General features: G+C 43.1%; 1 protein-coding gene across 5 annotated transcripts in view; it reads left to right on the top strand.

The window, feature by feature from the left end:
- USP46 (ubiquitin specific peptidase 46) overlaps nucleotides 1–23280 on the top strand; it is a 427508-nt gene extending 404228 nt beyond the window's left edge. For all 5 annotated transcript variants that reach the window (XM_069631665.1, XM_069631664.1, XM_069631663.1 and 2 more), the window contains one exon: nucleotides 21253–23280. In XM_069631665.1, the coding sequence (XP_069487766.1) occupies nucleotides 21253–21354 (102 nt within the window). In that variant the 3' untranslated portion in view covers nucleotides 21355–23280. The remainder of the gene's footprint in view (nucleotides 1–21252) is intronic.
- The last annotated feature ends 2794 nt before the right edge of the window (nucleotides 23281–26074 follow it).

Raw genomic sequence — 26074 nt, forward strand, 5'->3', positions numbered from 1 at the left:
TTCCGTTTGATGCACTGCTGCCTCCCTGTTGTTACGATTCCACACCACCCTGGACCCCAGATACTCAACAGGGAGCATGTCAGCAACTTCTTATTTATTTTATTTTATTTATTTATATAGCGCTAAAAGCCCGCAGGCATCAGAGCGCCTACAAGGAGACAGGACAACAGAAAATAAGGACGGGACAAGACGTGTGGTGGCCAGTGTTAATCATAGTCGGTTAGATATACTTCCGGGATTCATTTGAAAAGTAATGTTTTCAATTTGTTTCTGAAAAGGAGGTAATTGGGTTTGAGTTTCAATGAGGTGGGAAGTTCATTCCATTTTTCGATACTTAAGGTCGGGAAGGCCTTGCCAAGGCCGTGCTGCTTTTTCGTTTTGGTGGTTTGCAGTTTACCTGTGTTGGAGGATCTAAGGCGCCTAGGTGGCTCGTACCACTTAAAATGTTTCTTGAGGTAAACCGGGGCTTTGCCATATAAACAGCGATGAACCATGGTGAGAGACTTGAAGGAGATTCTCTCTTTCATAGCCAACCAATGGAGAGCCTTCCTTTCTCCGGTGATGTGTTCTCTCCAAGTTCTTCCTGTGATCGTTCTGATGGCATTGTTTTGGATTGTTTGGCATCTTTTCAAACATTTACTGTTGGCTCCTAAAAGTAGGGAGTTACCATAGTCCAATCTAGACAGTATAGTGGCTCCAGTGATGATCGTGCCATTTTTTTGATCTAACAATCTTTTTTGAGGAGAATTTGGTGGTACTGACAGTTTTTCTTAAGATAGGCTGTGTGTGCTTCAGCGCCTAGTGAGGCTTGGAGATACACTCCTAGGGTCTGCATTTTTTCTGATGTTAGAATCTGTGTGTTTCACTGCAAGGGCTTGGGGGAGGTCAGTCACCGGTCAACCCTCAGGCAGGTGCAGGTGTCTGCAAAAGGCACAGGCTTTCGTGCAACGGGTAGGGTGAGTAGTAAGTAGGTCTGTCATGTAGGCATTTCTGAAATGCTGTGATGTTCGGTAACAGGCCACTGGCATTAAAAGGTTGGTAATATAGAGCGGTGTCGGCCACATGTCAGGTCAGCTATTCACTTGACATTACTGTGGCCCAGGTGTCACCACCATTGAGAAGTGCCAGTGTACAAGACATTCGGTGTGTCATTCTATGGAGCTCCCCTAACTTCTTAGGTGACCTGCCTCGTAGATAGTCTTCAGTTTTCCCCACAAAACTGTGCTCTTTGATACGGTGTCAAAATATAGTAATGTAGTCATTATAATTAAAGGTGGCTTTTCACCTTTGCAATATCTCCAAGCTGCAGACAAGCAATGAAAGTGCAAAGTACAGTACAAAGGACATCAAAGCACAGGTTCCATTTCCATAATTGCATTTTTATTTCACAGATCTAAATCTACATCTGCAGAAACCTCCCAATTCAATGTTGATATACATGTAAGCGGTTCTGTCCCTTTTCTGACACCAGTTTTTTAAAAGTAATTTTTACCGAAGAAATTACTTTAAAAAACTCTGATTTTTTTTAACTTGCCTATGCTATATAACCCCTACACCAACACCCTCCCCCCTTTTAACCCATTACCCCCTAACGCCCCTATATATTTCAATTAGTTTTTTCGAGGTAATTTCGTCATAGAAAATTACTTTAAAAAAACGGGTGTCGGCAAAAGAACGCGATTCCCACTTAAGTAGTAAAGAAATCCCCTTGTGAGCCTTCACTCAGCCAAGTACCTGCTGGGGTCGGGGGTCATATCTGGCAGACACACACTGCAGAGAGGCATGATTGAAGCCATACATTGAACACCTGTGCATCAGTACCTCCAAATGGGAAATACCTTAAATGTACAGCTTTCAAATGTGTGAACTATTTTCCGTCCAATAAAATATGTAAAAGCAACAAGTTGGAGTCAGAGCCAGTGTGGACTGCCTTCTGATGCAGAGTGACAGCTGTGCAATGGGCGAGAATTATTTGTGCTTTCCATTGTGAGGCAGAATGTCATGCTGTGTTTTTTTGTTTGCATCGGCTACTCTCTGGCATGCTGAAAAGCTCCAGCCTATGGAAATGCATGCTGGCGACTGTACTATGCTTATGCTTGGGATGCAATATTTTAAAGGTGGCAAATGTCACGTGATCGAGCCCTTAAAAAGTAATAATGCTCGGTGGCCTCCACTGTAGTCACAGTTGGAAGAAGCACACCACAATGATCAAATTCATTTACCTTTCACCATCGTTAGCGGAGTGTGTTTCATTCTGCTTTTGCTTTATTATGTAGTTGTCACAGTGTGTGCAGTTATTGTAAGCCTGTCAGTTGTGATAAGTCCTTTTGGTTTTGATATATTTCTGCAAATCAAAATCCTCCTCGCTCCCATCCTCATCCTCCCACCATGCCTCTGATCCGCTGAGGTAATGTTGAATGTGGTGGTCGGGTTTGATGCTGGAGGTTGTATTGCCGTCCACCATCGATGACCGATGACCATGGTGGCGCAAGCAGTGGTATTAGGACGTGCCTCGAGTGGTAGAGGTTGGCAGCCTCCCAATCTGCGTTTTTAACCGTGGCTCTTCTTTTTTTGTAATACAAATTAAGCACTGTCTTTTTGTAATGTGTTCCACTTGAAAAGGTGCAGCTGGAGATTAGTGTTAGTTTATGTAGGCCATACAGACAGGAAGCCACAAACCAGGAGCTTCTTAGATCAAATTGTTTCATGATCTCTAACTTTTTTTGCAAAAATGCCTCATGTTCTAATGTTGCACTGGCCCAGATTTTCGTGTATCCACGTAAAGTAGTGGATATTACATTTGCATGTATCGTCCTTTGTCTGGCTCCAGATCCCTCTGCTCCCGTACTCTGGGGTGTTATTACTATGGGATGCAATGGTGCTTAATTTATCAACCTCAGAAGGATGAAAAGCTGATTCACCCCTTCTTAAATATGGAAAGTGCAGGCTGGCACATGTCAAAGGTGACCTTTTAACGCACAGAGCTATCAAATTGCAGCAAAGTATCCAATGTAATCAATTGTGCAGAAAACATTTATCAATATATCTACTACATTTGTGATGGCATCTTTGATGTCCTGGGTGTTAGTCTTAACAGTGCACGGTGGTGGCGCGAGGTATGGGTGCTTAGGTACTGGTGAATTTCAGGTTTTTTTTGGTTTTACTTCTAACCATAAGGTCCCCTTAAAGTTTTTTCATTGAATTTCATGGGTTTTTACCAGTGCGTGCTATTTTCCTACAACTTACTAATATCATACTTACCCAATATAGCAATAGTTGTGTCCAATTTACAAAGTGTTACCTCAAAACTCTGCCATTTCCCACCTTCTAGGATAATTTTTAACACTTCTATACACTTTTTGCAACTATTTCAACTAGTTTTGCACCCGTGGACGTTTACGAACATCTGACTTCATTGCGGACCTTCCGGACAGTGCCAGATGACCATACGCTGGCGCGCTGCATGATGTGTCCGAGAACCCGTCCGCACTTCACGATAAGATCCGTGCTTCGCGGACAGTTCAGAACTACATTTTCTACTGATCTAGGAACTTTCAACTTCAGAATTTCCCTTGCACAGCTCCAACACCTATTCCTACTTATTATCCATTAACAATCTAGTACACAGTGCATACTTTTAGCAAAACTGCTATTTATCTTAAAATGGCATCAGCTAATGCCATCCCTCCTCCCCAAGAGCCACCACCACTGCTGTAATCAAGGAGCATGAAAAACACTGCCCCCTACCTTAGAAATAACACACGCGCAACATTTTCCCCTGTCCACCTACCCCTCCATATTAGTGTTTGGTGCTTCTTCCCTCATTTCCTCCCCACATTTCCTTCTCAGCTCTCCTGCCCAAAAAAATAAATTACATCCAAAAACAATAAAAGAAATGTTCCTTTAGGAACCACCTTTCACAGTTGATAATTTCTTTTTAGTTCTATTTTTGATCTACTTTATATTTCTCAGTAAAGTACATAGACTCAATAAGATTTTCCAACATTTCTATTTGCATTTTGCGTTATGCTAATGGGAATATTGTGGCATTCATCCTCCGTTCCAGGGACTGGAACAGTGGATACTGGCCCGGCAGCCCAAGTGAAGCGAGGGTGGATAACAAGGTTTCTGGACCATTATCCCCCCCCCATTCCAGCCCCTGTAATGGGGGGTAAAGGCCATTAGCACCATGGGTTCCCAAATCGGGAACCCGAGGTGCTGCAAAAAAGGATTTTTCTTCCTACAAAGGGACGCCGCCAAGATGGGCACCATGGAAAGGGAAGGCGGGGTTCCATAAAGTGCCCCTCTTCTCCTTCCATGGAAGCCTGTAGAAGGCGAAAAGAGAACCCTATGACCTTATTACCACAAGCACATTTGTCTTCCCTTTCAAATCTATCCCAATTTCGAATACCTTCACCACAAAGCCAGTCCCAGGTGGACATGGCCACTTTAACCCCATGTGTTGTCCCACGTGGTCATGGCCAGTAGCCAGATTGTCCAGGTCATGGAATAAGGTCATGATCCGGACAATCTGGCCACTGCCCATGGCCACAGGCTACACCTCAGTCACTAAAGATATATCACAATTTTTTATACCTACATTATGACACTTGTCAAAAAATAAAACACTGGCACATTTGCAAAACCATGCTTTCAAGGTTCTTGCCAATGGTCCTTACAAAGTTTGCTGGAAATCCACCAATGTTTTATTTTTTCTAAAGTGTCAAATGTATGCATATACAATCATCATATAACCTAGCCCCCACTTGACAAAATCCATTCAGACTTTACGAAAACATTTATATCTAGATCTATAATCTTTTTGCAAACCTTTGTGTAGATTTGCCAAATGGCACCACATTTATAAGCCTTTACAATATTTTGGGCCCCTCCACCCCTCTAATTCTCCTCCCTCTTGACAAAAATCCTACCAACTTCGCAAAAACATTTATATCTATACGTATTATCAGTTTGCCAAATTAAGTGTAGATTTGTCAAATGGCACCTCATTTATAAGCCTTTCCATAATTTTGGTACCCCCCTCTAGTTTTGCCCCCTCTTGACAGAATCCCACCAAACTTTGCAAACTCATTCGGGATCAGGTCAGGAATATAATTGCAAAATCATGCATTTTCGCCAAAGTTATAAGCCATCCAAAAACTGCCCCCAAACATCTGAGGTGTCCCCGAACTTCACAGGACTGTTCGCGAACATCCGAACGGTTCCCTGAACTTCACAGTGAAAAACACCTGGGGTTTTTTTTGCTTCTTGCAGCCATATCCCATCTCATCCTCGTCACCCCTCAACTCCCCAGAGATTATTTGATAAATTTGACAAGTGCAATGTTGTGTTTTTTTGTTTTTACCGCGATGTCCGCGAATCCAAGTTGGTGGGTGTTTCCAAAAATCTGACGCACTTCACGCTTCATCCCAGCCAATCAGCAAACACGTTGCGTGTCTGCAGACATGACGCATGCCGATTAACCAGTCTGTGTCCTGTCCGCGGAGCGTAACTGGGAAGTGCATCCGCGGAGCGGACATAGATATCACTAATTTGTTTGCTTTAGGTTTTGGACGTGTTATAAAAAACTACTAGACGGATTTACGCCAAATTAACAAAAGCACGCTTTCGGGACCAAGCCGTCGCCCCTGCCGCAAATTTGGTGAAAATCCGTCCAGCGGTTTGGGCTATAGGCGTGAGCAAAGTTTTTTTTTTCCCCATTATGTCTATGGGAAAAAAAGAAATTTTGGGACCCCCCCCTTTATAATTTTGCCCCCCCCCTTGACCAAACCTCACCAAACTTTGCAAAAAATTCAGAGTGGTCCCTCGGATTGTTTTTTCCGCCATTCTAGATGGGCGTGTATAGCGGAGATTCTCTTTTGGCGTGAAGCCATTAACTTATTTCAATTACAATAGTATTTCTTTCTATCCTTTTCTTTACCGACCTCCGAACCATCACGCCGGTGAAGACCGAGAAACTGCCTGTCGAAGGACTACCGCGATGGACCATTCGGCCTTGGAAGGCCGCCTGGGCCTCGGCCCAGACAGTAGGGAGAGAGGGGGGAGGTCATTTTAGGATGTATATACCCCACTTCCTACACTTTTTTCACCCAGCTACCATAGCCTGTAATTATGGAAAATGCCCCATTTTAAATTCTGCCCCAAGTGTAAACGTAAATTCCTGTGGCTAGACAAACATTTAGTTTGTTACTTGTCTCCCAAGAGACCATGTTGAAAATGTCTTGTCGAGCGTGCAGGCTCTTCAAGCCTAAGACGTGAAAGGACCGCTCCACGAAACGCTCGGCCCACTACGCCAGGCAGCTTGAGGCCATGGAGGTAGAAGGCACCTTTAGCAATGGCAGCAACGCCGCCCTTTCGGGCGGCGAGGGCTACTGGTTAGCTCCAGCTGCCCAAGCGCAGGCCCCCAACCCTGGAGGACAAGCCTGCGGCCATGTTGTGGGGACTACACCCGGCGGCGGAAGCGCTACAAAAACACACACCACTAAGCACATAAGCACAGGTCGAGACTCGACACATGGGTCAAGTGATCAACAACGCTCGAAACCCAGGGAAAGGTCCGCTGAGTCCCGGTCCCCTGGGGAATCTCGCTCGAGATCGCCCCACGACAGGGCCTAACCGTCGAAAGACTGCAAGAGTGTCGCTCTTAATACTCCCTCCGAGGGTTGATCGTCCGTGGATGAGGCCTCAGACCTACCCGCATCCGAAAACGACGCCCGATGTCGGATAAAGTAGTAGGCCCCATAAAGTCGGTTAAACACACCTCTGCGCCCCAGTGGTGGGAGGGGGAGGACATCACAAGAAATCCTCTAAAAACACCTCATAGGGACAAAAGTCCTCTTAGGGATAAAACCCCTCAAAAGGATAAACCTAAAGAATCCAGGGCCATAGACAAACCTAGAGAATCTAGGCCCATATCGCATAAAGAAAAATCTTAGGTAGTACGTCCCACAGATGAGGACTGGGTATTTCCTCTCAACCTTTGATAATCCCAAGTGCCAAAGAATGGTCTTTACAAGACATTGACAGGGTGATGAGAAGAATAACCTTTATGGCAATTTTTTACGAGAAGAACCCTGATTACGTTCAGAGTTTCCACTCCACCCATCTCAGCTCCCTCTGGTTCACAAGCCTCTGCTCTACCTACTCAACCCCCTTCTAAACGGGTTCGTACTAATGTTCCATTACAGAGTACAGTCCTAGATCACTATGACCCAGAATCAGACCACGAAGATCTCTTTTGTAGGGACAGCTGACCCTCAATTTGGTGATGAGGATACAGCAGACACTTATCATGGGGATGACAAGAGGCTGACCAAGAAGCAAATAGGTACTCTATAGACTCCCCTCTCAATCAAGACACTCCAGTTGTCGATTCTCCTATTGATAATCGACCCTCCCTCAAGAAAACAGTGGCCCAGTTTATCCCGCTACTGAAGTCAGTGTAGTGCAGAATACAACCATCTTTAGAGGCCCCTAACCTCACAGGGGCTGTAAACCCACATGTAGAGAAATTATTCAGACCCGCACCTTCAGACCCGTTATATATTAGACAACTGAAGGCAGACTCATTAGTTATGACTACAACTAGAAAGAGTGGGCACACACCTTGCTTCCTCTGAGGCTCCACCCGATAAGGAAAGCAAAAAGATTTACGACATGGGTAGAAAGGTTGCCTCCTGTGGCTTATCAAACCAGAATAGCGAACAATGCAACACTTTTGGCCAGTTGCAACTGCCGCAAGTGGAAAGAAATGTCAGCTTTACTTTCGTCTGCCCCAGAGCCACTGAAGTCCCAGCTAGCAAAGGTGGCTGCAGATGAGAGGGCAGTGTCTAGCTGTCTTCTTAAAACCAACTTTGACGCAGCGGACAATGCCGGAAGAATCATTGCGCAGGGGACTGTCATTAAAAGGCACGCGGCGTGGGTGCGCCAGTCAGGGTTGAGACCAGAGACGCAGGCCACCCTAATAAACATGCCTATTGAACCCAATGTGCTCTTCGCTAAGGCCGTCAAAGACGCCCTTAAGACAGCAAAGGACGAGTATGACGCACTTAAATCTTTGGATCAACTCACCAACAAGCCTTCCGGGCAGAGGGGTAATGGCAATTTTAGCTGTTTTCACGGCCAAAACTCAACAAGGGTCCAGCTACAGTCAAGACCAGGGTTCCTCCTGGGGAAATAATCAAGGCCAATGCTCCCAAGGCTATCCTAGAGAACAACGCAGAGGTCTTGGTCGGGGCAGAGGCCCTGCTCGAGGTGGCACACCACCTCAGAAGCAGTGACATTCCGCTTCTGATGCCCTCCCATGCTGCTCCAGTAGGAGGAAGCTTTTCCAGCTTCACCCACGCATGGGAGGGAATCACCTCAGACAGATGGGTGCTGTCCACAGTAGCAGGCGGATACTGTATAGAACTACTCCAATGTCCCCACGACCACCCCCCACGACAGAAGATCCACTCAGAAGAACACCAGCGTATCCGTTTCGAAGAGATTGCCACACTTCTATTAAAAGACGCTATCAAAGTAGTCCCGGCCAACCAAGTAAACAGGGGTATTTATTCAACTTACTTACTTGTGCCAAAGAAAGATCTAACAATGCGCCCAGTATTAGATTTGCGCCCTGCAAACAAGTATATCAAGCCACACAAGTTCTGCATGACTACACTACAAGAGGTAATCCCTCTACTAAAAAGGGGGGATTACAGAACAACACTGGATATGAAAGATGCTATTTTCATATTTCAATGTTCCCAGCGCAAAGAAGATTCTTACGTTTCAAGATAGAGAACCAGCACTACCAATTCAAAGTGCTGCCCTTCGGAATTGCCTCGGCTCCAAGGGTATTCACGAAGGTACTGGCGGTGGTGGCAGGTACCTGCGCAGGGAGGCAATCCCAGTGTACCCTTACCTGGACGACTGGCTCATTACAGAGGAATCCCCCCTTACGCTTTTCCCCCTCCCATAAGGAAGGTGGTGACAAGGAACCGTTGATCCTTATCTGTGCAAGCTGGCGATGTGTGATCTCGTCAAACACTTGTGCCAGTACAACCTACTCACCCAGCATGAGGGACTAACAGTGCAGCCGCACTCTGACCTCAGGAGCCATGCTGCCAAGTTCATAGAGTTCGGACATCTCAACCTGCCACAGAGATGCATGGATATTTTGAAGGAATCAAGAAAACCAAACACTAGGCACTAATACTTTGACTAAATGGAGAAGATTCGTAATTTGGTGCCAGTCTAAACAAATCAATCCCATAGAATGTACTCCCTCCCACATTCTAACGTATATGCTCCATTTGCTAGATGCAGGGTTAGTATTCAACTCCCTAAAGGTCCACCTGGCAGGCTTGTAAGCCTACATAACCTCTCATAATAAGGTCTCATGGTGGAAAGTACCGGTCATCAAGGCATTTATGGAATGAGTAAAGAGACTCCCCTCCAATTTCTAACCCGCCGCCAGGTTGGGATCTCAATGTGGTACTCGCTAAGCTCATGGGACCCCCTTTCGAGCCTATGCACAAGTCTAGTCTCAAACACCTGACTTATAAAACGGAATTCATAGTGGCTATCACTTCCATAAGAAGGGTTATCAAATTCAAGCATTGTCAGTGGAGGGTCCTTATTTTGTTGTACACAAAGACAAGCTGGTTTTATATAGTCACCCTAGGTTCTCCTCTAAATGTATCTCCAAATTTCATGTAAATCAGTCATTTGAGCTACTGGCTTTCTTCCAGGAACTCAAAAACTCAGCTGAGGTAAAACTCCACACACTAGATGCAAGCAGAGCGGTCCTCTATGTAGACAAGACCAGACCGCTAAGAAACAGATCAATTGTTTGTCTCCATAGTGCCAGGCAGAGAAGGTGACCACATTTCTAAGAATGCCATCTCTAGGTGAGCCACTCTGGCTTTCATTGCAAATGTCCCCTTAGACAGTATTTGCAAGGCAGCTACATGGAGCTCTGTACATACTTTCACTCAGCACTACTACATTGACACTCATTCCAAGACAGATACACAAGTGGGACACGCGGTTCTAAGACGTTTGTTCACTCATGAACCTTCTCACATCCCACCTCCTTCTACCACTGCTCTCTAATCTATGCACAGCATGTGATCCAAGCAGATTCCACAAGCCTCAGAAGGGATACATTACTCACCGTAATCGTATTTATGATGCTTGTTTCTGCTTCGATTCACATGCGACCCACCCTTCCTCCCTTCGGAGAGAAGGCGCATGGATGCTTATGAACTTGTCTGATACGTACCTGCTTGGATACAACTGTACTCGCGCTACACCTCATGCTACCTAATGTCAGAAAAATAACAATCTGAGGGACCTCGGCGCGTGAGGGATCATGGGTACAGTGGACGTCACACTAGAGATAGTATTACTGGCATGCCCTGTCGCCGTTCCTTTCCGAGTTTCGAAAACAACAACTGTAATACTCTGCAGCTTCGACTAGATGTCGCCTATGCCCAGCATGTGAATCTAAGCAGATACAAGCATCAGAAATAGGATTACGGTGAGCAATGTATCCAACCAGTATTTATTTGCCTCTCCACGAGAGCTCCCTGGTTTACTCAAAGCGCATTTTTTCAAAAAGTCTCACCGTTTAAACTTCATTGATATACCGAACTTATGCCATCCTCCCTCACAATCTCACTTTAATGAATGAGTGGCTGTTCAAAAATGTCCTAAATTCAGCCTTTTTGTATATACATACAACCTTTGTAAATGTGCTGTATTCATGTAGGTTTGAAGGGTTTTTCAAGCTTTTTATATTTGTACATTTTCTATTGTTGTAATTTCACTGATCAGCTTTTCGGATAAACGTTTAGTGTAAAGTGCACTAATGGGTTGTCTGAACGAAATGGTTGGTAATTGCTGGTAAATGCTCGGTTTTATTATTGTATGATAGATTGTACTTGTTTTAGTCTTTTACTGTTTTATTGTCATAATGGATTTGATCTGACTTGATTTGACTTGGATTTGATTTACAGTGTTTGTTCTACTGTGTTTTTGATATACTGTGTTTTTTTATTGTATTGTGATTTTAGTGTAATTTTGTAAAGTTTCTTCGAAACTAAACAAATAAATAAATATATAAGCTTTATGCACTCATTTAGATACCTGTTTCTTACTCCACCGTTACATGAATTGTATTTTAACTTCTATTTTTCAGAGAGTAGAGGAACTAAGCTTGTCTTACCAAGGCACAAACCCAGGACTAACACATCACACTGAAACATTGATGGGGATGTTATGAATGGGTCCACACTTTGATATGCTCAAGCAGATTGCAATATAGCTTTACAATTGAAAGCACTTCAAGTTATCAACGCTACTTAATGCCGACTCTAGCCTAGATTCCATCTGGTAGTCATACAGTGTACAAGTCCATTACAAACAAATTGCAAGCATTATGCACCTTAGAATACGGTACACACTGTGCCTTTTCAGGATAGGACTATTAGCTATAAGCCTCGAGTCCATAATTGGCACCCGCAAGGGTCTACTGCTAGTACACCGAACTTCCACAATCTATATAGCTGACCTATATCGAATTTCTAATCCAGATTGGGTCAAGCCAGTATACATGAATTAACATGATACTCATTAATAAGCATCTGACACCCGCAGGAGTTTACTGCCAGATAGCTTTGAATATATGAATACCTATTGAGGTTGTGCTAGAATATCTATCAGTGACCTTTTTGATTCTGCAGCGTTAATTGGCACCCGGAAGCGTTAACTGCCACTTGGCTGCCCATTCAGTGACCATTCAGTGACTCTTTTATTCTGGAAGGCTGAGATTTTTAGTAGTTCGTCATTTTTCACTTTGGCTTTTTAATGTCAGTATCTTGCACTTTGCACTTTACATATTGCACTCCGCACTTTATGTATTGAACTTTATACATCCAAGTGAAGTAGATTTTGTCTCAACTTTGTCAATTTGCTATTTTGCACATCATTCAGTAGACTGAAGAATTACAGAAAGGGAGCAAGCATTTAGCTTGACAAAAACCAGATCAGTATTCTTTTCCTTTCTCTCCCCCCCACACCCCCAACACTTCCATCTCATGTCTTTACTTATTGCTGTATTCTGTTGCCTGCTGGTAGGTCCAACCCTTCTCCTCTATTTCGCCATATCACAATATTTGGAATATAAGTACTTATGAGATTAGAGCATCCCACTTAGCAAAACAACACCACATTTAATCATCTCAAGTGACATGTTACTCCGGTGGCAGAACTTTGAGGCATCATGCATTAGTCACTCTGTGTGACCTATCCATTGCTCTTGTACCCCACTAGGGAGGATTCCTATCCAATTAGCACTAATAACTACATGCAAGGGCAAACAAATACATTGTCCTTATAACCCACTAGGGTGAATCTTTCTCTGTTTTATTTTTCCAGAGGACTCGCATGTATGTATGCTGCCCACTTTGCAATCGCCTCCAAACATTTTTAAAAGAAATGCAAAACATTTATTTTTTTAATTCAGAAGTTTGAATGGAAAATTTATCTTAAATCTGAAATACTGTGCCACATCGCAATATTTTTTTCTGAAATTATCAAATGCACATTTGCAAAGTATATATTAACACACTTATGTACTATGTTCCAAGATGGCGACTTTGTAGGCGGAAATGGTTGATGCTCACTGTTGTACACAACAAACATCAAAGAAGGACTACAACCCTACCATATAAATGCTTAGTCCTCTCTGAATCACGTTAAACCCGACGAAGCCCAATTAGGGTGAAATCGTTTTCTTGTCTGCACTTTCTGCTGCCCTCTTCTCCATGGATGTTTGAGAAATAAAGGACTGTTCACAGTGGGTTTCTCAGTTTGGGATTTGCCTCATTTTATTGTTTTTTGCACTGCCTGAGTGCCGCTCCTATTTTGAAAGCCGAAGGACAAGCATGTGTACGCAATAAAAATGTAGGCAATACAAATCCTCTGGTAGATTTTCTGATTTTAAAAATCCTGTTTTATTTGAATATGTGAATGTAGAGATGTGTGCACATTTCATGGTTCACGCTTACGTACTAGGTAATAACAGTAGATTCCATTTTTAAAGAAAAATCTTTGCGCCTAAATGCCTTGCGTTATCTCTCCCCTAACTACATTAATTGACTCAGTGACATTACTGGACATTTGAGGATGTACTTGCCATATGAATGAAGAAACTGGATATATAAAGCTGTAATTTACATATTTTGACAGCACCTGCGCTGTAAGGTTATAACAGACATAAAATGTCAGTGTCATAACATGGAGGCTACATTTGGAATACTGTATTATGGCAGCACCTGGGAATGTTGGTCTTTACTTGGCATATTTGTATTTTTATTGTACTTTATATAGCACCTTTGTCCATAGCGCTTCACATAGATAAAAACAACACTACAGGGTAATGTTCAATGGTGCATGTCAACAATTCAAACACTGCTGGTAACAAGCAATCAAGGGCAATGAAGCAGGTGAGTTTTCAGGGAACAACGGAACAGAGAGTAAGTGGTGATGGAGCGGAGAGACAGGGGAAGAGTCTTCCAGTGAAGAGGGGCAAGGACCTGGACAGAACGGAAACGGGATTGAGCACAGGGGGACGGGAGACATTCAGCCTAAAAAGACAAGAAGAGCAAAGAGCGCGCAAAGGAGTGTAGAAAGAAAGAAGAGAAGCAAGATAGTCGGGAGCGAGCACATAGAGAGATTTGAAAACTAAACAAAAAGTGAAATTTAGGTTGGGAATGAAAGTTTAGCCAACCAGGAGAGACGAGAGATGGAGAGATCGAATCCCAATAGGAAAGTAGACAAGGTAAACGAATAGAGTGATAAATAGATTTGAGAGGAACAAGACGTGAGCAAGGAAGACCAAAAAGAGCGACTGACAATAAAATAAGCGAGAAAAGATAAGTGAAGAAATAAGAAGTTTCGTGGCATCAAAAAAGATAAAAGGACGTACTCTACGAACATTATAGATCTGAAAGAGACCGGAGTGAGATGTGAGAGAAATGTGGTGAGCAAAAGAAAGATGGGAATCAAGATGAAGACCAAGATTACGCGCAGTGGGAAAAAAAGAAAGAGTAGAGGGGGGAAAAGAGATAGACAAAGGAGGGGGATGTGGAGGATGAGTGTTAGCAGGAAAGAATAAGACCTCAGTCTAACCTGCATTTAAAGTGAGGAAATGAGAGGCCCTCCATGTTTTGATGGCGGAAAGACATGTTGAAAAAGTGTGATGAATTTCAGGAGTGAAGGACGAGAAAGATAGAAAAAGCTGAGGATTGTAGGCATAAAAGTGATGCGATAATCCAAAGGAAGGAATTATAGGAGCGATTAGTGAGGTGTATAAGATGTCAGTGTAGTTCAGTGTAGTGGATGTCGAAAGGGGACAGCCAGCCTCCCTGTCGGAACTGGACTCAAGCAGACATACTGGAGGACAAAGACCTGCAGCGTTTCAATGCCCTAGACACAATGGTGCCTCTGGGTGGGCTTCTCCAAGGGAGCCTGGTGAAGACAAAAGAATAAGAGGGACCTCCCCCACCCAGGACAGCAGAAGAAGGCAAAAGAAAGGACAAGGCATCAAGAGTTGGTGAAAAAAGAAAACTGACAACATAGGTCAATGGTGACCCATATGTCCTTCACCGCAGCCGCGACAGCAGCCTGTGTGTAAAATTCACAAAAATCACTAGAAAACATCCAGTGCCACCAGCCACTCAGATGAGCTTGTCACTATAACTAGAAAGTTACAGGAGAAGTGGAAAAGATACATTGTGTCCCTTCAGCACTCCACTTAAGGTGGGGTGTGCCGATTCCACAAAATAAAAGGCGGTTAGGATAAAAAGTATCCTCCTGTCCTTGGAAACAGTAGTTATCACAAGGAGAACTAAAAAGGGCAGCTCAAAGAGCTCCCAGCAACACTGCACAAAAGGTGCTGCGTGCTGCAATAATAAATTGCAGATGCCTTAAAAGTTGGGAGGACAGCATGACTCCAAAAAGATACAACCAAAAGGGTTGAAAAAGGATCCCAGAGGTACAATAAAAGACTAGGGAAGTGTGGCCAAAGGTTCCCACTCAGGAAAACTGATCAAAAATACCAGATCCCAGCAAAAAGTACTAGGGGAATCGCGTGAAGAATTCGGCACAAAAAATGAAATTCTACCTAACAGTTCTTGACCCATTTAAAAGCGGAGCACATGGTGTCATTCAGGCTCTATTGATATTGCCTGGGTAGACTTTTCTCCTCTGCCACTGTACATTTGATGCTCCTCTGCAGGTTTGCTGCTGCTGGCAAGCCAATAATTGTTTAAACGTAAGTAAATGCCCTCCGAGGTGAGACATTTGGCAGGGTCTTGCAGTCTCGCACCCTTTGGTATCGGAGCCTTCTGCCTCAAAATGGGACGGCTGGTGCCACCCATGCTCACTTAGTTCACTTTGATTCTGCTTGCGCCCATGTAAATCTTAATAGTTCCTCCTCTACATCTCGCAAGCAAGGAACCGGCAACTCCGAATCAACATCGAATGCTTGCAAATTCAGCATTTCTTCCGGTTTCCACATCCGACAAATGATCCGAAAAATCTAGCAAATGATGCTGTTCTCAAAAACCTGTGTCCCATTCAGTGCAGTGCATTGCATCACAATCCTGATGCTAGGGGTGTCGAAGACCTGACAAATGCCTGAATGAAGTGGCCCCTCCAACTTTTTAATGCCCCATGCACTATCATAGGTCAATAGGGCTGGCCTAAACGAGGAGACACAGGTGTTCTGAGGAAGGAGGGACAGGCTGACAAGCCACTCTTTTTCTCTGTGCACTTCTTATTGGCTCTTGTGTGTAGTATTCCACAGAGGGGTGCAGGCCGTTACACCAAACTTCAACAACTTCCTGATGACGGGACAACCTCACAGAATTTATTGATACTGTGGCAAGGAGTTGGATTGGCACCTAGCAGAAGAAATATCCCAGCCATCGATCTCCCACTAGAATTAAATTAATAAGAGGGAGCATGGAAGTTAATCTCCCTTTGGCAGAAATTCCTGCGAATTGTAGAGACTTGGCTGGTCAGCAACCTTCATGTTTTATATCAACAGGCAGCAGGTGCAAGGCCCCTAAGGTTATTCAGAGAGGTGCAAGGTTTGTGGACATGGGCTGTCAAACATAGTGATGGTGGTTGCAGAGCATCTGACTAGCGTCCAGGAATGAGAACTGGTCTAGGCCTGCTGTGAGAAACCCTAAAAATTAATTTGTTCCCTTAAACTGCCAGTGGCAATTGTTGGAGGTATGCGGATTGATTCCCCTGCAAGGGGTTGGGTGAGGCTTTGCTATGAACAGCAGTCAAATGTTTGTGTATGCTTTTTCTCCATTTTCAAAAGTGGTGCAAGACGACCACAATTTTCCCGATGGCTCCAATGTCGTTGTGGCACCTCTGGTACTCTGACCTTCTTACCATGTCATTAACCTGTCACATCGCTCTCAAAGTTTATTCACTGTTTCGTATGACGAAACAGGGGACGATTCGCCAACATTCACAACCTGGCACCTGAAGTCTTGGAGTATGGCCACTTAATCTGTTGCGTCAACAAATGAAATTCCTGTCCTGTCCCAGAAATGCATGAAAAAACTTAGCTTAGCGGAAATGGAAAAGATCTTCCGTCTGCTGCATTGGCAATAATCGTGCAGCAGGATGCCTGCATGAATTTCCAGTGCATTTAGCTCAATCCGGTCTTCTGAATTCATCTGTTAAGCGTCCATCTGCCTGCAGTTTCTAGAAGAAACAGGAACTAGATGCACTAATTTCTCACCCATTGATCACTTTTTGTAAGACGCTTGCTCCAGTGAAGCCTCATTCTTTGGTTTAGGAGTTCATTTAGTTTACTCTATATTGCTGTAATCTCCGTTTGAGCCTATGCTCTCTGCGGACTTTGTTTGTTGTCTGGAAGACTTCTTTCCTGGCCTCAATAATGTCAATGGGAAGTGTGTGCAAAATTCAAGCCCTTTCAGCACCAGAGTATTGTGGATCAAGTGCTAAGTCAAATCCACCTGAGGTTCATTTCCAAGATTTTTAACAAAACAGTTAACGCCATTAAGCAAAATTGCCCCCTAAAACGTGATTTGTTTGGGGTTTGGTTTCAATGGAAATGGAGAATAGAAGAGCAGCATCAGTCCAAAGAGTGGACAAAGAGCCAATTATATCCAATGTAATCATGGAAGCAAATAAGAGCATTCGATTTAATGGGGCACTCAGACTTTTGGACTGCTAAGTTTCTGATGTTGAATCCTATTACTACTACAAGTTATATTTTGTTTTTTGTGTGCATCATTCTTCATTTTACCAGCAGTGGAACATAAGCAGATGCATGTTTCTTAGGCTGCAGTGAGTCAGCCTTCTTGTTGATGGTATTTCTCAAATCGAATAAAGGAGGGATCCTTCATTAAGGCTTCACAATAAATTATACTTTTGGGTTTCAAAGCTTGCGTCGTCCGTCTCCATTCTTTTAAGGCACCTGCATCTGCAGTTGGACGTCCCTTGTAGCTGGCTGCTACATCGGTTTAGGAAATACCCCAACTGTTCTTGGCATATCAATCAGCTACAAAAGTTCAGATTGCTGCAAAGGCCTCCTTCACTAGGACTGTATTAAGCACTGTTAAAGATTTCTAAGATTCATTTGCCAGGGATACAAACTGGAGACTAGGTGAAGGGCTATGGCAATGCCAAAGGCTATGATGATTCATTCCTGTTGAACACCCAATTGAAGGAGATTTGCATAGCAGTGCTATGGAAAGCATTGAGGGTGTACTGCTAGCACTTTTTCCTGAACAAGGATGACAAATCGGACAAGTGATCAAATCTGTACTGAAGAAACTCTTCAAGTGAAGACAGCCTGTGGCCCCACCTCCCAGATATTTATTACCCACTAATCTGTGTATAATCAACAAGGATGTGAGTCTATTAAAGAGATAATGCCGGAGAGAGATCAATTACAGACCTGTAGGTATAGTGTTCCAGGAATGGTACCTTTTATAAATTCTCATACAACACACCTTGACGCCCAACATTTGTCTTCACTGTTACTTTGAGGTCAGCAGATATGGTGACAGGGTAACAGAAGCCCTACTGGCTTTGGAAAATAGCCTTAATCTAGATCTTATGCATGCATAGTGCAAGGGGTCAGAAATGAGTGGTGGACACAAAGTTGTAATGTTTTTATCAGACATTTTTATTAAACAAAAAGGGTTGGATAAAGGCCTCTCTGGCCTATCCTAAAGACAGTTTCTCTACCTAGGAATCTAAATCTAAAGATCAGTCTGTGTCAAGTCGTCAAAACATGTATACTGTCCTGGTGTCCAAAACGGGACCTAATCTGACCCTCACACTAAAAGTTAACTAAGGGTGCAAGAAGATGTTTTGGACTTAGGTTTGGCAAAATGTGTTCACAAAAACATGTATATAAATCCAACAGAAACCCTTGGATCTAGAGGATGATTCCCTTGACCTGGATATTTCAGGAAGGATGGCAAAAGTCTTTCAAACAGTTCCTTTGGTTCTTTATACAAGACTCAGCAGGCTCCTGTGCAAGCAATATGTATCATCCTATTTAGCTTTTCCTAGACTTTCTTTGCACTGAGTTCCCAAAGAAGGATCTCTTTCAAATAAGATATTCCATGTAAGGTTCTCTTTAGTGTCTTTGAGTATCTTAGTGGATCACCTGATGTTTTTGTCTGTCCGGTATCTCCTTTGAGCTCTTCAGGTCTTTGGGTTTTCCCCTCTGCCAGGTATTTCAGTCTCAATATAATACAAGGTCTTCATTCAACTTCCTGACTTCAAATGCCTGCCTTTCTAGAGTCTTTGGTATACTTTTCTATCATATGTTCTACAAAGTAAGTTCATTTTTTCTGTGACTTTAATGGACCTCCTGGTATGCTCCTCCACCAGGAATCCTTAGTAGGTTCTTTAGATCCTCTTGTGTACTCTCCTGCCAGGTATCTTCCTATAATTTTAAAGTTCTTATCTTCGAAGTGCCTGGTGTTCTGATTGCTAGGACTAATTATCATCAACTTCTTAGATTGCCTGGTATACTCCCCCCTGCCTGAAATCCCTTTCTGTGGTTTTGCATATCCCCTGCTATACTTCTCTGCCAGGTATCTCTCCTCTCTCTGAGGTAATACTTCCCCCGAGTGACACCTCATGCATGGGGACTTGTTCAAGTTCTGCCTTTTAAAATGTTCATTAGTATTTATTTACTTGTAGTAATACTTGCTCTGCTCCAATTTTCTGATGAATGTGAACATTTTGAAAAAATAATTAGTCTCAAAAGTCTGAATTTTTTATGGTCAAATTCCGAACATTTATTTATCCTTTTTTGCTTTTTTAATATATTGCCGGGGAGATCCCTGCAGCACCCGACTTCCCTCTACCTTTATTTATGCCTTTATCCCAACCCCCATCTATTTATTAAAAAAAGGGCACAAAATTCCCCACGAAATTCGACCAAAATAAATCTGTATTTTGGAACTCGTTACTTTCTAATTCATTTTTTTGGGGGATAATACCCAACTTTCACCACATTTACATCTCTTATATGGGGAATTGTTTAAGTTCTTCCTTGGTACTTTACTTGGTCGGTATTCAAATATTCTCATATTCCTGTCGGTATACCCCGGGGTCCAAAATGGTTCTGGGTAGACTCACCGGTGTCTTGAGAAATTCCCAACACGTGGGACGTTGCTGCGAAGAAGCCTCTTCTCCGGGACAGCCTCACTCGCACTTCAGCCTCTCTGCACAACTGTGGCTCTGGTAGCTCTGCTGTAACTTCCAGTTCTTCGACTGTCCTCCCACTATACCTGCTACGTCTCTTCTTTCCTCGTGACACGCCGGTATGTGCAAGCAGCTGTCTGGAAATTCCTGCTTTCTCCAGTACGGTCCTCTTCGGTACTGCTTCCTTCTCCAGGTTCTGTCTTCCTCTCCGGCTCTTTTCCATTTGAGTGCCGACACCATTTTTAAATGTCCCGTGCACTTGTGTTGCAGCAAAACAACTAGTCCGTACGTTTAACTTGATGTTTCTTTCAGTCTGAATCGACTCCTCCTTCCTCCTCCTCGTCTCAGTACTTGAGGATTTAGGGGGAGTTGGAATCCATAGGATTTTTAGGATTTCCAAAGCAATACTGTTTAGGATTTTTATTTAGAGAAACATTAGAGGTAGGGGATGTTGGGAGTGAGGTCTGAATGGGGTTCTGTCTAGAGTGATTTGCAGGAATGGATTTCTGTATTTTGCAAGGGAAAGAATGTGTATGGCGACAGTAAGCCATTAAGAATTCAGGAATTTAGGTTTTCTTCCCCAGAATGTGAAGAATATTGTGTCGCTCCTGATGGGGTCACCACCTTCCCCCGACAGCCATCTCCTCCCACATGATCCTCCCTCATGGTACCACTCCCAGGGTCAGGATCAGGTAGCGCCTGCCGTCCCCTGGCCACGTGGGAGGAGATTCATGACGGGGAATCGGCGATTACTCCACATTATTCATCACAATAATGATCTGGGCACATAAGTATTGCTGGAGACGTAAACCTACAAGTGATGAACTTGTAATTCATCACTCATGTGACTGCTTTAATTGTAGTCCATAGTCCCCTTCCTTCCATAAATTCTGCCGTGCACTCCTGCTATTAAGAGTCCTTGTGTTATTTTAAATCTAATGAAATGGATGGTGGTTAGTGCATGTGGATATTTCAAGCAAAAGTGTGAAGTTATGCGAGTGCTCCAATCGTCTCTTCATTCCACAGACGACCTCCCAAGTGTATGTCAGTTTATGGATTATGGACTATATAATGAGGTCTGCAACCTTGCAGCTCTCCAGATGTTAAGAATTACGACTCCAATGATCCTTCACAATTGACTGTGCTGTTAAGGGCTAATGGATGCTCTAGTCCTGAAGATCTGGTGAACCATCGGTTGCTTACCTCTGGGCACAGTAGTCGCTACAGAGCTACAGAAATTGCTTTGATGAAGAAGAAAATAATGGCAGAACATTTCCTGTAAACTGTTACCATATGCCCGTTTTAGAACTATGTCCATTAGTGTTCTGGAAATAGCAAAACTACATATGTATGTGCTGAAATTACACATTCATGTTGATGGATAACATTATTGAGGTGATTAAAAGTATTGGGGGATGATCTTGTATCTTTTTTTCATTTTATTGAACGCTTTTGTTTGCTTTGCAGAAAATTGACGCACAAGCTATTGAGGAATTCTACGGTTTGACCTCTGACATATCGAAAAATTCTGAGTCTGGATACATTTTATTCTATCAGTCAAGAGAATGACTATAAAAACTGGAAAAAATATGCCAATGAAGAAATTGATCAAGCGTCGCTACGCTGGCTTCTTTGGAGACTGTGCTACTATGGTCTGCTACATTCTATGCCTTGTCTTTTGCAAAGGGTTCCACGTGCTGGTGTGGGCTTTTTTGTAATCTGAAGCACTTTAACCTTTAGCAGAAATCTATAATTAACTGTAGTAACATTCTAGGAGAACTTACTTCTCTATTATGTACTGGCACAAAAAGGGAACACTGAATGTTATTGGTGCATTGAATTTTTATTGGTTGGAGTGTCATGTGTGTGACCATTTTCATCTCTGTTTAAAGCAGAGAACGCTTGAGTCATTCCATCAAACTTTTGAGTGCTGCTAAGGGGTGATTTGGCACTGTCTTCAACATTGGCAGCTAGAGTCCGACTTGGTCTGCGAATGTTTCCCACAAACATTGGATAACAATGGAGCACTTCTGATACTGCAAGCATGAGTGGCTCGATCAAGATAGATGCCTGTTCCCTAACTTCCATCTGCATGCTCCTTGGAGGTCCATATGTACTTGTGCCATTTACACCGTTTCAGGCTTCTTGAAAAAAAGGAAATGTACTTATGTTTACTACTATATTTGTAACTTTGGACAATACCACCAATCGCGCGCTTCCGTAACTTAAGCTAGACCCTTACGTCCGCTCACCTGCAACATGAGTGACCGTTGTCTTTTAAGGAATCCTGAGCAAAGGATTCAGGAGCTGATATGGTACAATTTCCTGAAATGGTGAACATTTCTTCCAAAAGGACCAAGTGCTGGAGTGATATATTCTAGTAATTACAAATGGCGACTTGCTTGGAGACCATTATCTTTATCCCGATTAATTGGACAACACACGTTGCTGCTGCGTAGCCCATTGCTCCAAGTTACAAAGTATCAATCGGCTGCTTGTGCTCCCATCACTAAATGTATGAAGAACATGATGTTGCCAGCTCTGTTGGGCGATGCGCCTTGTTTACCTCCTTAAACACACATGGTTGGCCGAGGTGGAGACTGTGGTTGTCGATTAGCAGTTTTTCTAAGCTTTCGGATAGGATAGCTAATAGCATACTTGCATACTTGCACTAAGTTTTCTTCTGAGGTGAGCAATCTACGTTTCAGGTACACTCTACCAAAAATAGTTCATAAATTCAAACTTAAGTAAAATGACAGTCATTATTTTGTATATCGTCATTCTGGAAAATACAATGTTTGCATTGAGTCTTGCTTTCTCCTATTTGGCACTTAATTACAATAATGTAAGTGTGGAGGTGCTGGGATGGTTTGTTAAATTTTTGAATTATGCTCGTGCCACGTACAGATATTTGGAGTATTTTTGGCAAAGTATGAAAGATTTATTTTATGCCTAGGTGTGCAAAATGAGCAAACGCCATATTGGTGAGAATAAATGTCTTCCAAATTATGTAAATGTGTCAACATTTTGCAATACTTTTTTCTGTTTTTCCTTTCAGAGTGAAAAAATAAATGCACTCCATTTTCTATTCAACACCACCTTCATCTGCGCTGGAACTCTTGGGGACCATGGCGCCCGCAACATTCCCCTACCAAACCCATACCCCCCATCCCCAGTCTTTGAAAATAGATGCGATTGTACTTTGATCACAAGTGAATAGTACATGTAACATAATGGAAAATCTAGAATATTATTTTAATCCTATCTTGCATAAATCAAGGGAGGGGTTCTGTGTATTTCAAGAACTTGATGATGTGTATAAAGAAGAAGGCTGGTGAAATGGAAGGATACTATCTGTTTATGCCAATGACGTGGAAGGGATGTACATTTTATTTTTCTATATATCGAAACTGCTTTATCCTTCCCTTTACCAAAAATGCTAAATGCATAGTCTCTCAAATGTACATTGTTTTATTAAACGGAATGTTCCATCTCCATGCGTGTTCCTTCTTTTATTTACTCTCGTTTAGACAGGCCGACTCATGGCCAAGGATGCACACTTGCCCCAGGACTGGAGTCGTCTGAATTCAACTACTGCTTTGGTATGCTTCTGTTGTATTTTAATGCCGAGTATTTGACTGGTTATTGTTATATTTTATTTGTTTGTATTACAAAATAAAATGCTCTCAAGAGCAACTACTGCTTTCTAGCGCTTGTGCTAAAGTTCTCCCCGAGATGTTCATTGGTAATTAAAGCGCAGGACCTTTCAATGCATTATTTAAAATGTCAAATCAACCATACTCCGGTGCAGGAGTGTCGGAACCAGGAGAGGCAGGGGTTGAGGGGGATGTACAGCCCTCCCACCACATGCCTGAGAGGAGGGGTTCTGTTTATTTACCCTTACTTGCCCACAGAGCTGCAGGCAGGAAAGGACACAGATGATAAACGGTGCAAGTGGCTGCGCTGTTAACAAATGCTTGGCAGCTACTACACTTTTCGTTACATAGACTTTTAGTCAATTGAAATCGTAATCGGAAGTTGGCACCCGTATATCAGGGGAGTGCCTGGAAGGGTGGGAGCAGGGCAAAAGACAACTCATCTTCACACAGCCATCAAGTGTCTGGTTTCAGACCTGAAGGAGAGAGTTAAGGCTGCTTTAAAGGTTGAAGCTTCACCAGAAGAGTCTCACTAGAATGGGTAAAGATGTTGGATGCGCTAACCACCACATTTGGCCAACAATGCCCACAAGGAAGACCTGTGTCTCACATAGGGCGAAGGGGGGCGTGTTTGGTCAGCTTACTTCTCCTTTCCGAGTGGGGTTTTGATAAGGATAGAAAAGGGGGCTCAGAAGCATATAGATAAAGTGGGAGACTCAGAGGGACGGACCCTTATATTGATAGGCAGGTTGGAAGGAATGAGTATATACATTATACATTTCTATGCGCCAAACGTAGACAATAAGGAATACTTTCCATCAGTGTTGAAGATGGCCATTGGTCATAGATTCGATATCTTTGAGGAGGGGATTTTAATTGCCTTCTAAACCCAGAGATTGAGTGGTCGGGAAGGGGGCCCATTTAAACAGATGGCATTGGTATTGTTGAATAAGGTGTTCATGGCTCTTTTTCCAGACTAGATTATATTTTTGTGGGGAGAAAAAACTTTCATTGGTTTGCGAACACTGAATAGCTTGTGTGAATTCTGTCAGATCATGTAACAGTGTTTCAGAGGACAAAAGGGAGGCCAGCTATACCACTTTGGAGATAGTTGAGGCTTTGGAGGATACCGCATTTTGGACCATATTGAGAGAAGTTCAGTTTTCTTAAATAAATGAAGGCGTGTTGGAAGATATATGGGTAGTATGGGAAGCTTTTAAAGTGAAAAACGTCTGGAAGGGCCCATTTGAATTCTCACTGAAATCTCAAATTCTTATGTATATTTATGAATGTTTCTTTCTTTTCATTCCCAAGAAAGGGCGATTCTATTGTTTGAAAAAAGAGTTTTAATTATATATATGTAGAATATTTGTAAATATATATTTCACAGAAAAAAAGGCCTATGCATTCAATGTCGAATGCAATTCGGTCCTAAAGACCATCTTCAGGGACAATTTCTAATATTTGATGGCGTATTTACCAGGCTTTATTTTCTTTCTCATGTGCAATGGGCATTTGTGTACCATTTGTATATACCTATCTACAATACAATAAGGTTTAACAAATTTTACCATCTTGTCCTGGAATTGGGTGAACTAGTGTTATGATCGTGAAGACGAATCATCCCGTTTTTACTTACTTCAAGATGGCCGCACCGGGGTGTGACAGAAGACCCAGCAACGGTCTAGTTGTTCCTCCTCTTCGAGCAACGCAGGATCCGGAAGTCACTTCCTCTTCGGTATATCAGCCGGGAGATCCTGAGGACCAGTGCGTTGCTACTCTCATAGGAGTACCCAAACGCTTAGTGAGTTTAGCGATCCTGCCTTACGATTCATCCTTGTTTCCCATTCCTTTTTATTCATTTATCCATCCTTACCTCCGCTTTTGTTCTTCCATCTGTCTACTTACAGCCTTCAGCAAACAATCAGACTGAGGCATTTGAAACAGAAATCTCCAAGACACGCCCTCCTTGTGCGCGACTTATCACGGTTTCGCCTCACGTTCCCTTGGCAGGTAGACTTTCCATCTAGTTCCATTCTCTTGCTACCATCCATTATATTTCGGCACAGTTTAAGTATCGTACTTGTTATTACAGCTCAGTCTTCTACATTCGAAAGGCCGGTTCTTTGCCTCAGACAGTTGAATGCCTTCACATAAGGGACATATCTTCTATTTCGAAGGGATAGTGTCCTCCGACGTATTCCTTATCTTAGATATCTCTTTCCAGCTTTGCTGGCCTCGGAAAATTTTTCTCTAGAGGGCGCTGCGCGTCGATGTCCGCCAAGTCGATGTCCCCCGACAGCCGCCGTATCGACGTCATCCTGCCTATAAAGGCCGCACGCAGCGTCCGTTGTTCAGTTACGTTTTTCCGCGCTTACTCAGTGCCTCGGAATATCGTTGCTCAGTTTCGTAGAGAATTTATCCTATTTCCTCGAGATATTCGATCCATACTCTATGGCTTCCTCATCGGAAACGACGACCCCTCGGTCCAGCTTCAAAAAATGCTGAGACTGTGGGAAAAAGATGTCGCTGACTTTGTCTGTGGTGTTTGGGAGCTGAACACCATTGTTCGGAGTGCGAGGACTGTATGTCCATGACAGCTAAGGCTCTGAAGGAGCGTAGGGGGAAGCTGG

Source organism: Ambystoma mexicanum, chromosome 6q, assembly GCF_040938575.1.
Source record: "Ambystoma mexicanum isolate Mex_15411 chromosome 6q, UKY_AmexF1_1, whole genome shotgun sequence".
Taxonomy (NCBI): Eukaryota; Metazoa; Chordata; class Amphibia; order Caudata; family Ambystomatidae; genus Ambystoma; species Ambystoma mexicanum.